Source organism: Protopterus annectens, chromosome 3.part0, assembly GCF_019279795.1.
Source record: "Protopterus annectens isolate FY-2018-M chromosome 3.part0, PAN1.0, whole genome shotgun sequence".
In the NCBI taxonomy this organism is placed as follows: Eukaryota; Metazoa; Chordata; order Ceratodontiformes; family Protopteridae; genus Protopterus; species Protopterus annectens.
This window is the reverse complement of record NC_056731.1, coordinates 588,119,775-588,132,746: the sequence shown is the minus strand read 5'-3', so window position 1 is coordinate 588,132,746 and position 12,972 is coordinate 588,119,775. Positions and strand designations below refer to the sequence as shown.

The following is a 12,972-nucleotide window of genomic DNA, read 5'->3' as shown; positions in this document are numbered from 1 at the left end:
AGCATTAAGCACAGTTGCAGGGATATTCCTTCGTGGTACTGCGAGTCTTGATGTTGGTGGACCAAGCAACACCATATAATGTTGGTTGTATAATACAAAAATGGAACTATGATATGTATACATTTTATGTATTTATTGACATACAATTACCGGGAAAGTCTGACTGAGCAGGTGCCCATTTTGTTTGGAAGCCCGGGGAGAAAAGCTCCAAAGCATTTGCTCCACAAGTAACAGAAATAACATTCCAGTGAATCAACATGAACAAATACTGCAAACATAACATTTTTCCAAGATGGATTAATAAAATTTACATTGGTGTATAACATATTTCAGGTAAAGGTGACCTGTGACAAGGTGTTTATGCCCACTACTAGGTGAGAGGGGAGGGAGAAAATAAGACAGTAACATAAAAAATGTATACTTGAACAACAAGTTAAATTTTTAAGGTATAAAAAATAAGCACGAGCAAAACAAAGTTTGCATATACAATGCAATAATGTTATATGTAATTTAGAAAAGGGAAGCAAAGAGGAAATTTTATGAAGGTAGTCAAAAGAGATAAATGAGCAGGTCTGCAGGTATATAGTGGGTGAACACAGACGAGGAAAGTGATGTTAGAAAATAGGAAAGAGTATAGTCTGGGAGAATCAGTGAAGGAGGGTAGAAAAAGGGGGACTGAGGAAGTTCAGTCAGTAATGGAGCATGAGCAGAGCCAGGACTTGCTCAGGTATCTTTTAAGAGTATCTGAACACAGATAGGTTAGAGATACATCTAATAGTTAGAGGAAGGGAATTTCAAGCTTGTGCAACTGTGTGTGAGTACAAGCTTTGACCAGAGAAGTTGGAGGGTTTAAGTACATTGAAAAGTTGTTTATCTTCATACCTGAGAGTTCTATTAGGTGTGTATAGGTTGAGTAATGTATTAAGAAGTGGACAAGCTGAGGGTTTGTAAATTATATTGTGTACTGTTATAAGTTGCAGGTAAGTAAGATGTGTGAAAAGTTTGAGCCACTCAAGGGTGCGTAGAGACTTGCAGTGTTCTAGGTTGAATTTGCACTGGTGGAAAACTTGTCACTTTATTTATAGCAGATTACAGGTTTAGTTTTTAGGGAAGACTGTAATTTACTTAGTATAAGGGCACCATAGCGATAGTGGGTAGAAGGGAGTATTTGGCTAGGGTCACTTTGGCTGGGTATTCAGGAACAGATTGTTTCTGTATAGCATGCCAAGTTTCTGGTGTTTTTTTTTTTTTATTTGGTATGGGGGATCGGTTCTATTTCCGTGCTGCTGAAAGAATAAATCTTGAATCTAATTTTGTCAGAGGAGTGAGACTTTGGAGTAAAAAGGAATAGCTTTGTTTTTGGGAGTTGAGCAGGAGTTGAGCATTATTAAGCCACGTTTCAATAAACATGAAAGCCTGTTGGATTATATGCTGCACATGGGTTGAGATGCTAAAGAGGAGATGATAGTGGAGTCATCTGCAAATTGAATAAGTGTGCCTTGACAAGTGGAAATATACAAGTTATTGATGAAAATATTGAAGAGTAATGAATCAAGAACAGATCCTTGTGGGACACCAACTGTAGTGAAATGTGACATAGTGGCTTTCCAGTTTACTGACTGATGTCTTTTGGTTATGTAGCAGGAAAACCATTGAATTAATTGGGGTGATAGACCAATAGTGGAAAGCTGTTTGAGAAGTCCAGGTTGAGATGCCTTTTCAAAAGTTTTTGATAGATCAAGAAAAATTACTGATTAACATTGGTTAAGAATAGATAAAACTTATATGACGATAATTTAATATTCTGAGACATTTTAGCCAGTTTATTAAGAAATTAAAGGTAAATTAGTGTAATACAAATGGGAATTGCAATTTGAAGTGAGAAAAAAACAGGGTTGTTGTATATTTAGATAGTCAAGGAAAAGAAATTGATTGAAGTAAGGAAGTGAGTGAAAAAGTGAGATTAAGGAAGTTTAAGGTTTGAAAAGATACTTGTTCATATTTAGAGATATAGTTTATATTGGAGTGAGTAAGAACAGAGACAGATTTTGGCTAAGAATTATTTAAGAATGTTTTAAAATAACTGGGGGGAGGGTATTGATCTGAAGGATATAGGTAAGGAGGTCCAGACCTCAGCAGCACTGCATGACCATGCCCAGCAGATTTGATAGGATGGTTGAAACAGAGGAGTTTTTTGACGTTCGATCATAATAACCAATTGGGAACACAGTTGTGCAGAATTGTATTTACTACTGAACAAGCAGATGGATAATTTTACAGGTGGTAAGAAGCAGTGTATGTTAATTGATGGCGTAGTTCTAACCAATTTAGACTTTTTAGTGCTATACAGTGGTGGGTTCTGAAAGAGGTATTTGCTGCAAAATTAGCCATTTCATTATAGCATTCTTCAGGTTTGGATGTCTGAGATGCAAGGGATTATTAAGGATGCGATCACCATAAAGTAGTGAGGGGAGAAAGAAAGGAGTAGCAAGTGCAGTTGTAGTTGCTTTCAGGAGACAGTTTTTGGCTCTGTAAAGCATACTTAGATTTTGGTGAGTTTGTAAAGGTCAAATTTTAGCTTGTCATCCACTATCATGCCTAATAATTTGCTATGAAAAGTGATTTCAATAGTTGTATTATGACGAGAGGAGACTTTAATTTTTTTTTTCGTGAGAAAGGGATTTGTGACAAAAGATATCATTTTTTTTTTTTTTGAGAGGAAGGAGTGTTTCACATAAGTTATGAAACCATGTTTCAGTGGCTGCTAAAGCTTTCTAAGAAATTTTTGATTTCAGATTTGGCAGCTGACTTTACCAATGCATGTCTACCTCCATTGCTACCAACTTCATCACCCCATGAACTCTACCTTTGTTCTCCCTCAAAAGAGTCTCTTAAAAAGAAACAAAGGGGGGAGTGGTTCACATAAGTTGTGAGTTATGAAACCATTTATCAATGGCTGTTAAAGCTTTCCTAGTAATATTTTGGAGTTGTGCCAGGTTGTCTGATGTGCTTATAAGTGTGAAGTCATCTGCGTATTGTATTTGAGAGGCCTGTTGTGTCGATGTGTGGAGGGTGACAGTGGAATGTTAAAGAGGATAAAACCACGGATACAGCTTGTGGTACACCAGTGGTGACTGAGAGATGTGGAGAGAGGGCAATGTGCCATTTTACTGAATGATACCTTTTGGACAATCAACTTTCGAACTATAGAAAAGTGCAGCTGAGATAAACTTAGTAAGGGCATTTGAAGTACACATTTGCTATGACAAACTGTGTCAAAGATTCAAAACAGTCAAAACTCCTTGGACCATATAGTCAATACACCAACAAGGGGTGCAACCATACTGGATCTGGTCCTCACTAATATGGGAGACTGCAGCACATCCCCTATTGCAATGCCTTCCCTGTTAAGATCAGACCACAAAATGGTCTCCTTTGAAGAAAAAATAAAACCTCGATCTCCAGCTAAACCTGGAATATTCAGGAACTATTCTAAGGCTAACCTCCCGCTATTAAGTGAGAACCTGGCAAAATTTCAAGCCCCAATAAACCCTGAGAACACTTCTCCCTATGCAGAAGTGTTCGCAGAAACACTGTACAAGCATGTTATCAGCTGTACCCACCATGAAGAAGTACAGAACTAACTTAAAAAATAAGCCACCCTGGTGGAATCACAAAATCAATAGGCTGTATAACAGGAGGAAGAAATTCATGGAAAAAATTAGGAGGTGCAACACCCAGCAGGATAAAAGCAATCTCATCAAACTAAACAAACAACTCAGAGGACAAATAAAGTCTACCAAAGCCACATTTGAGATATGTTTGGCCTCCCAGGCCAAGGGAAACCACAAAGCATTTTTTGGCTATGTCCGCAACCTCAAAGGCAATACACAATTGTGTGCAGAGCTCATTGTAAATGGAGCCACCTATACTGAGCCAGGAGATATTGCAAACCTCCTGGCTGATAAATTCAACTCCAACTTTTCTCCTCTCTTCCCCTCAACCTTCCCTCAGAAAATATCATCAAATATAACTCACTCTATCACTAGGGAACAGGTCCTTAATGCTCTCTCTAAGACTAAGAATACTGCATCAATGAGCCCAGACAACATCCCAGGTCGCCTTCTAAATAGCATGAAACATGACTTATCAGGGCCTTTGGAATTATTATTTAACTGTAGCCTCCAAACAGGCTTCTTGCCTCATGAATGGAGAAGGCAACAGTCATCCCTCTGCACAAAGGTGGGCCATCTACAGACCGTAGAAACTAAAGACCCACAAGTCTCACTAGTCTTGTATATAAAGCCATGGAAAGAATCATCATGGAGATGATCAATAGAAATATAGTACCCAGACACTGGACCCAAACCCAGTTTGTTTTTGTTAAGGACAGATCATGCCTTGTTCAAGAAATCGAAGCAACCATGGGAGGAGATCGCAAAGATATACCCCAGGGATTACCTCAGTGTCACTCAACAGAGCGCAACAAAAATATGGGGTATATACCCCCCATACTAAAGGGGTGGCGTGGCCACACAGAGCTATGGGCTAGGCTTGTAAATGCCCTCGGGCAGATAGCCTAGTATGAACCTATGAACCTATGAACCTATGCCTTCTCAACCTGGTAGACTTCTTTGAGAAGGCGACCAAAGCAATGGGTGAGGGCAAAATCGTTCACACTGCCTACCTTGAGCTGGCCAAGGTATTTGACACAATACCCCACTCAGGCATTGTTGACAAACTCAAGAAGTTAAGTACAAATCCATATGTCACCTGGTACATAGCCAACTGGCTCACAGACGAGACCCAGGAAGTTAGAATTTGGGAGTCCACCTCTACAAAGCGGCTAGTCACAAGTGGAATCCCTCATGGATCAGTCCTTGGACCGCTCCTTTTTGGCATTTTCTTCTCTGAAGTCAGGGCCAATGTCAGTGGTCTCTGGCTGACTAAATTTGCAGATGATTGCAAAATAGGAGCCGTCACTGAATCTCCCACTGACACAAATGTTCTCAAGGAGGGGCTGACACAAACAAACAACTGGTGTCAGAGCCATGGACTAAAACTGAATGCCAAGAAATGCATAATAGTATACTTTGGCATGTCTTCCATCCCTGAAACTATCATATTGACAATACACCCCTTAGAGCTGACCTAGTAGTCAGCGACTTAGGGATACACATAGATAGTAATCTAGCCTTTGATCAACACATGTCTACAGTGGTGAGGATTTCTTTGTATACTGCAGAATATATAAATTAAGGTATGGCATCTGTGTCCAAGGAAGTCATCGTTCTGCTCTATTCGGCATTCATCAGATCTATCATCTAGTACAATGCCCCCTTTGGAATGTACCTAACCAGGCATATCCAACAACTGGACTGTCCACAGAGGTTCCTCACTAAAAGAATATAAGGCATAAGTAATATGTCCTATGCAGACCAGCTCAAGACCCTATCCCTGTATTGTCTCCTACAAGCTTTTGAGGGGAGATTTATGCCTGGCATACAGGGCATTGCCAGACCTCACTCTGATGGACCTCCTACATATCCACAAGACAAACAGCACCAGAATTACCCATTCTAAAGACTTAAACCTTGCCTGTGATATAAATAGGACCTGCTGGAGAGATAGGTATGTATCCCAGTGACTAGCACATCTGTGGAACAGGCTCCCCATCAATGTGAAGCAGAGTTCCTCCCTAACCCAATTCAAGTGCAACTTGGACAATTGGATGGGAAACCAGAAATTCATCCCTGGTTTAGCACCTGTCTCTAATGCACACAGGTAACCTGTAAATGGTTCTTCTCCCAGGCCCATGCTTACACTTATCAAGGGTATCAGAACTTGTCAGAGATTTGAAGACATATATATATATATATATATATATATATATATATATATATATATATATTTATTTATTTATCTATGTATCTATATCTATCTATATAGAGAGACACAGACGGTTGTTAAAAAGTATATTTGGTTATTTTGTCAACCAGGGAATTTTATTTTCCTTTTGGTTACCAGGTAGCATTATCCCTAAAGTGGCAATTAGGGAAATGTCACTTTTACCCACTGTTCTGAAATTTCAGAGGTAATACGTATGTGTATGTGTGTGTGTGTGTGTGTGTGTGTGTGTGTGTGTGTGTGTGTGTGTGTATCTATATATATATATATATATATATATATATATATATATATATATATATATATGGGTCCACTTTGTAATTTCAAAATACTGAAATCCCGAATTTCAGTATTCTGAACCCTGCCAAAACCCAACCAAAACTCACAAACTCGAAAACACACAACCACGAAATTCAAAATCCTGCACTCACGGTACACATACAGCGCACACATAAAAGTACACAACCCCCCCCCACAATCAAACAAACTAATCTAAACTACATATAAACAGGGGGGAAAGCCCCTCCTGTCCCCCACACCCCCTACTTATATATTCTAACTCCGAGATCGCACAAACAGTAACACAAACGAAACTCATACACACACACATCTTATAGTCCCTCAAACACAAACAACAATCACAACACATGCTTACACACACTAAACCCCTAATCAACATACTAACACACACAAACTTACCAAAATAAAAGCTAAACATCCACATTCCGTACCACCGGAAGTCAGAATTCGAAATATCGGTACTTCAGTATTTTGAATTTCGTGCTTCTGCCGGTTTCGGAAATGTGAGTGTTCAACTTTGTAAGTTCAAAATACTGAAATTCGGGATTTCAGTATTTCAAAATTACAAAGTGGACCTATATATATATATATATATATATATATATATATATATATATATATATATATACACATACATACATACACATATACATATAGATAGATAGATATATATATATATATATATATATATACACACACACACACACACACACACACATATACACACATGCATATATGCACACATATACACACGCAGGGACAGAGGGGGAGATAAATATATATAACTGTTGATTATCTCAGTCTTCCAGTCCACGTGATTGGTTTAAGGGGGCTTTCTCCCTGTAAAAAATGCTCGTTTCTGTAGCAGTAACTTCTGCAAGGAAATACATGCAATTTTCTTCCACAGCAGTTAAAGCAGATGCATTTTATAACCTGAACCAATTATCAAATAAATTTACAGCTTTTTTTGCAAATACCATGAACAACATGTGCACTGCATACCATCACAAAGATAAACAATGAAGGTTCTTTTGTAACTGAAACACTGCACAATATTTAGAACCAGTTTTACTGCAATAAGCTTAGATTATACAAAGCAAATATGACTGCCATAGTGTACATCTTATCTCCAGCACCTTCACAACTAAAGGAGTAAAGCTTGGAAGGTCTGGAAGCAAATATTATCCTCACCTGCCCATGACAGTTGCATTACATTGCATTACCTAGCCAAAAAAGCAATAAAGCATACCACCAAGCTTCCACTTTCTCGAGTTACCCTCATTTCTGGAAAGAGTTTAACACCTGGGCAGTCTTACCATCTCACAGCACATATTTCAATCAATTCACCACCCAGATTTGGCAGCTGACTTTACCAATGCATGTCCACCTCCCTTGCTACTAACTTCAACACCCCATGAACTCTAACTACCTCTGTTCTCCCTCAAAAAAGTCTCTCAAAAAGTAAATAAACGAATACAGCCATTAACTAATGATGGCCCACTGACAGTCTCTACCTGTGGTTCATCAAACATTATGGAGATCTCATTTCACCACAAATATGTTGCATAATTTAATCTGGCACTGACACAGCAAACCTTCCGCAGTATCTGAAAAAAAAAATAGATGCCCCCATTCCTAACTGTACCAAACGCTAGGTAAGCTAATTCAAAAAATGGTCTGCGATCAGTTAGCCACCTTCTTCTACTAATAGAATATTCTCCTCTCCCATTAGCGGAACTTCATTAAAAATAGAATCACCCAAACTGCTGTACATACACTCAACAATAATCTACTCACTAATAAAAGCACATATTACTGGTGTCCTCTTTATTGACCTATCCAAAGTCTTTGAGTAGGTTAAATTTAACTCTCCTGCTCAACTCTTCCTCATACTGTAGCTTTGGTCCCTCCACCTAAAATGGTTATCCAGCTACCTCTCACACAGAACCTTCTCAGTAAGATATTACAACTGCCTATTCCCATACTAATATATCACTATATCACAATGTTATTGTGTTAGCAGATGACATTGCCATACAAACGTCTTAACCAGCTATGGCACCATGCTGTAGGAACAGCAAAACACACTCCAAAAATTGCAACCATAGTTGAAGCTGAATAAACAACCTCCCCCCAACCTACAACCCATAACCTATAAAATGGGTTCTCACTTTCTAGTACATAGATTTCATTCTTGTTCCAGGCCTAGCTATGGCACATCATATTGTTATCCAGAAAACAAAAGTCAACCCTGCTCTATTTAGCTTTTATAAAAAAACTTACAGCTGCATACCACTGAAGGAAGGGCAGCTATTGGTAAGAATACCATCCTACTTCAACTAGAATATGCCCCACCATTACTTCAGTCCATCCATCCATCGTCAACCCCTTTTCCCATTTTTGCAAATGGGGCTGGGATGACAACTGAAAAGAAGAAACGTCTAGAGCCAAGATGTATACCAACAGGTGGCTAACCATGACATGGTAGTTCATCCACACCACATACTCACACTCACAGTCACATCTATGCCCAATTTAGAGTGTCCAGTCCACCTATTGCATGTCTTTGGAATGTGAAAGGAAAACAGAGCACCTGGAGGAAACCCATGTGAAGACAGGAGAGGACATGCAGACTCAAAACAGAAAGCACCCCGGATGAGAATCAAACTGGGGAACATGTTGTTGTGAGGTGACACTATCTGCTGTGCTAATATGCTTCTTTAGAAAACACAAATTAATGAGAACCCTGCCCAAATAAAATGTGTGGGTTGATTCTCCTATCTCTTAATAATGAGTACCACTGTATTACACTCAAGAAATCAGCGAAAGCAATTCTGACAGTCACAAATTATCCAAAAAACAAAGTTCTGCTGATTACACATCGTCTTGAAAACAAAATAACTGAACTGCTCAAATGCAGTTCAAAACTAAGGTATCATATAGTTTTTAATTGTTTATTGAAGTAAGGCAAACCACTCTTCACCCTCCACACCCCTGGTACTACTTGAAATATTTATCCCCTTCTCTCTTTCTATATATGTAAACTCAGCGACTGCATAATTCTTATTGGTGAAATTGTCACTAAATTTCCAATCTGACTAACTTGTATTTTGACCAAAATTACTGTAAAAGAGTCGACAAGTATTTTAACTATGCATACTTAATTGACAAAAACTAAAAAAAGAAATAACAACTCTGAAGAAAAACAAGTTGTTGCAAGAGGGCAGATCCCATTGCTGTGTAAGTGTTCCAGGTCTTGAGATCGCACAATACCAAGTAAAGGACATATTTCCCAGCCACAACATTACAGCAATCTCACACCACCAACTTTGACAAAACATAGTCAACAGAACTGATGTCAGATAGTGAGTTACCAATTTACATAAACCCGTGTGTGTGTGTGTGTGTGTGTGTGTGTGTGTGTGTGTGTGTGTGTGTGTGTGTTTGTGCGCGTGCGCATATTTATCAAAACAAAGTTGCGTAAAAAAACAGCCAAAATAAATAATACATGAAGGAATAAGTCCCATACAGAAAACTGTAATTTATATGCTAGCTAACTACTTACAGTAAGCAGAATGCAAATTACAGTATCTACATTAGGCTGGTCATTTTAATCATAAAAAAATGATTAGTTGCCAGACAAATATAAGAATATACTAATCGTGGTATCACTAGGATAGAATGAAAGCAGTCATTTATAACATATGTTCTAATAATATTCTGAACATGATTTGTCACTAATTTGCCAAACAAACACAACTATATGAAAAACAAACCAAAATTATTTGGCAAAAATGTGGACATTCTGCAAAAATCTGTTCATTTGAGAGGTACGATCGCCACACCTATGCTTCCCTGACAGTACTGCTTTTTAGTAATCACTAGGCTTATGCTTTATGCAGTCTTCATTGTTTTCAGAATGGGACAAAAAAAAAAGAGAGAGAGAAATCAGTATTTGTACATGTCAGAACCTTTGTTGTGAAGGGTTAAAAAATAGAGAAGAATTTATGCACCGACATGCACAGCAAAGGTTTGGAAGGCAGGGCTGAGTATATATAACGTGCGCTGGCAGTTAGGGTATGAGTGCGATCGTTTGCAAATGCACGAACAATTACACATTAAAAAAAGAAGAGAGAAATCAGTATTCTTACATCTGTTCAGTTGATAAGTACGATCTCCACAATCTACGCTTCCCTGACAGTTACTACTGCTTTTCAATAATCACTAAGCTTATGCTTTATGCAGTCTGCATTGTGGTCAGAATGGGACAGAAAACAACAGAAAGAAAGCAGTATTTGTACATCTCAGAACACTTGCTGTGAAGGGTTAAATGAAAAAATAATAAAATGAAAAGAATTTATGCACGGACGTGCACAGCACAGGTTTGGAAGGCAGGGCTGAGTACATGTAACGTGTACTGGATCATCTGCAAATGCACGAACAATTACACATTAAACAATAAAAAACAAAGTATATGTGTGTGTGTGTGTGTGTATATATATATATATATATATAAAAATAATTTTAAATGTCTACGTGTATATACATATATTGCCCAACAAAAAGACTACTGCAATAAGGAAAGATTTTAAATCTAGAAACACTGTTTCTTTCAACATTCATGCTTCCCCTCGTTGCACCTGCAGTATGATGAACGGAAATACCATGCTAAATGTTAACAAGGCAATAGCAGGAATTAGCTAATAAACCTATTTTCAATATAAATAGAAATAAAAGAGAAAAATTACAAACAAATGCCTACATTAATAATTAGCTCCAACACCACCACAGAAACAAAAAGGTAACAAGTAGGAACTGTATGAACCAGGAAACCCAAAGTCCGAGCCTCTTATTCTAGACGGAACAAACAGAGGTTTGCACACCTTTTAAAAGAAACTTAATACCGTGCGAGGGATTGTGAGAATGTCGTGAGTGATGTCACAAAAAGGGAGGTGATTACCTAAGTGAATAACAATGGTTCAGCTTCGGTCCGAGGCAGAAATGCAGTTTTACAAATGAGATAGTGCCCCTTTAAGTTACTGAACTTTGCAAGGTCTCTGCTGGCACTTTACTATATTACTAGTCTTGGGAAAAATTAATTTATTTTCCTTATTGTCTACTTCATGTTGCTTATGGAGCTTTTCTCCCCGGGCTCCTGCTGACAAAGGGCTACTTTGGTGGACCGAAATAGACTATCATGCCAAAAAAGGACAATAAATAAACATAGAAACAATTATTAATCTTTTCACAACTAGCTGTAGCTACTTCTTGTTTTTATGTTATTATTGCAGAACTTGTCTTTTCTATTTCTTCTCTCAATATTCCACACACTTCTTTTTTCTTGGAGTTGCTACAATTTCTTCAACTATTGAGTTTGTGACGGTGTTTCTGACACCACATTCTGAAGCCTTGAAAGTGACATGACTTTCATAAATAATAGCCAGGTAGTAGAGACAGAGGACAATATTTTGCAACTACAAGACCTTCTTTACATACATTTTTGTGAATAATTAATGTTGGTGTGACACTACAAATAAACAAAATTATTTCTAACAATGTAAAAGATATTTGAATATTAGGTATTAGAAAACACAATATATATGATTTTTTCATGATACCATTCAGAAAACAGGTGTTAAGCTTGAAAGCATGAAAAACTTACTGCACAACTGAGGGGTACTATTGTTCATAAGCTTCATATTCTGCCTTGAATGCTTTACAATTTTATTCCATGGTAGTGTATCAGCATAACAAAGATTTTTATTCCTTGAGATTGAAACATCACCATCACTAATTTCCCTCAGCGAACGTAATCCCAGAGATGAAATGTTCACGTTTGAAATGGCAAGAGAATAGGACCTAGTGAAAAAATAGAGAAGTCTATTAATTTATCATTAATAGAACTGCAATCTACTAAAAATAAGAAGCAAGAGACCATTCTGAATATGTCCAAGATTCATATTCAAGTGAGAGTCAACTGAGATTTCCTTTACACGCATTATAATAGCTAGCACAAAATACAGTTGTAGATGGAATTTAAGGAACTGTAGAATAAAAAAAATAAAAACGTGTTTCTAAAAGACTGTTGACTGATGCAAGAGTGTTCTTTGTCACAGCACACAAAACCCATAAATTCAATCTGCTGATACTCATTGGACTTAAAGATCTGTACTTTGAATTATACAGAAACAAGTTACAAACATAGTATCACCATAATACTGAGAAAAGCACTGGAATAAACAAGTTGTTTGCAAGTAACTACAGATCCAGTTAAAACACATTTAGTGATTACTGGAAGCTTCACAGACTGGTAACCGGGACAATAAATTCTTTGTGGTTTGTGCACGTATACTTGATTGTTAGCTGCAGTTCAAACACAAACCGTGCAGTAGAGTATTTTAGTTGTGCAGGAGGCAAAGATTAATCCTACTGAATCTGCTATACATGAGTGGGTAGCACATGATTGCATTATACCATGTGAAAACATGGCAGTTGTTAATGTACTTAAGGTCCTCCAAGTATGAAAAAAATAAAAAAAAATGTAAGTGTATGAAGTAAAGGAGAATGGGGAAACAGACGGCATATGGACATACCTCTCAACTGTAACTCATTAGAAAGAGTTTTCTTCATTTCGTATCTTAAAACTTTTATGTTCCATGCATTTCTACAAAGAATGTCATGCACGCATTGTTAGTAATTGCTTGCAAAATTTGGCAAAGATAATTGAAAAAGCCAAAAGGAACTTTAAAAATCAAGTATATAAAT

At 37.6% G+C, this 12,972-nt stretch overlaps 1 protein-coding gene across 1 annotated transcript in view; it reads right to left on the bottom strand.

The window, feature by feature from the left end:
- EGFR (epidermal growth factor receptor) overlaps positions 1-12,972 on the bottom strand; it is a 1,653,396-nt gene that overhangs the window by 483,465 nt on the left and 1,156,959 nt on the right. The window contains exon 12 of the mRNA XM_044064990.1: positions 11,870-12,066. Within this exon, the coding sequence (XP_043920925.1) occupies positions 11,870-12,066 (197 nt within the window). The remainder of the gene's footprint in view (positions 1-11,869; positions 12,067-12,972) is intronic.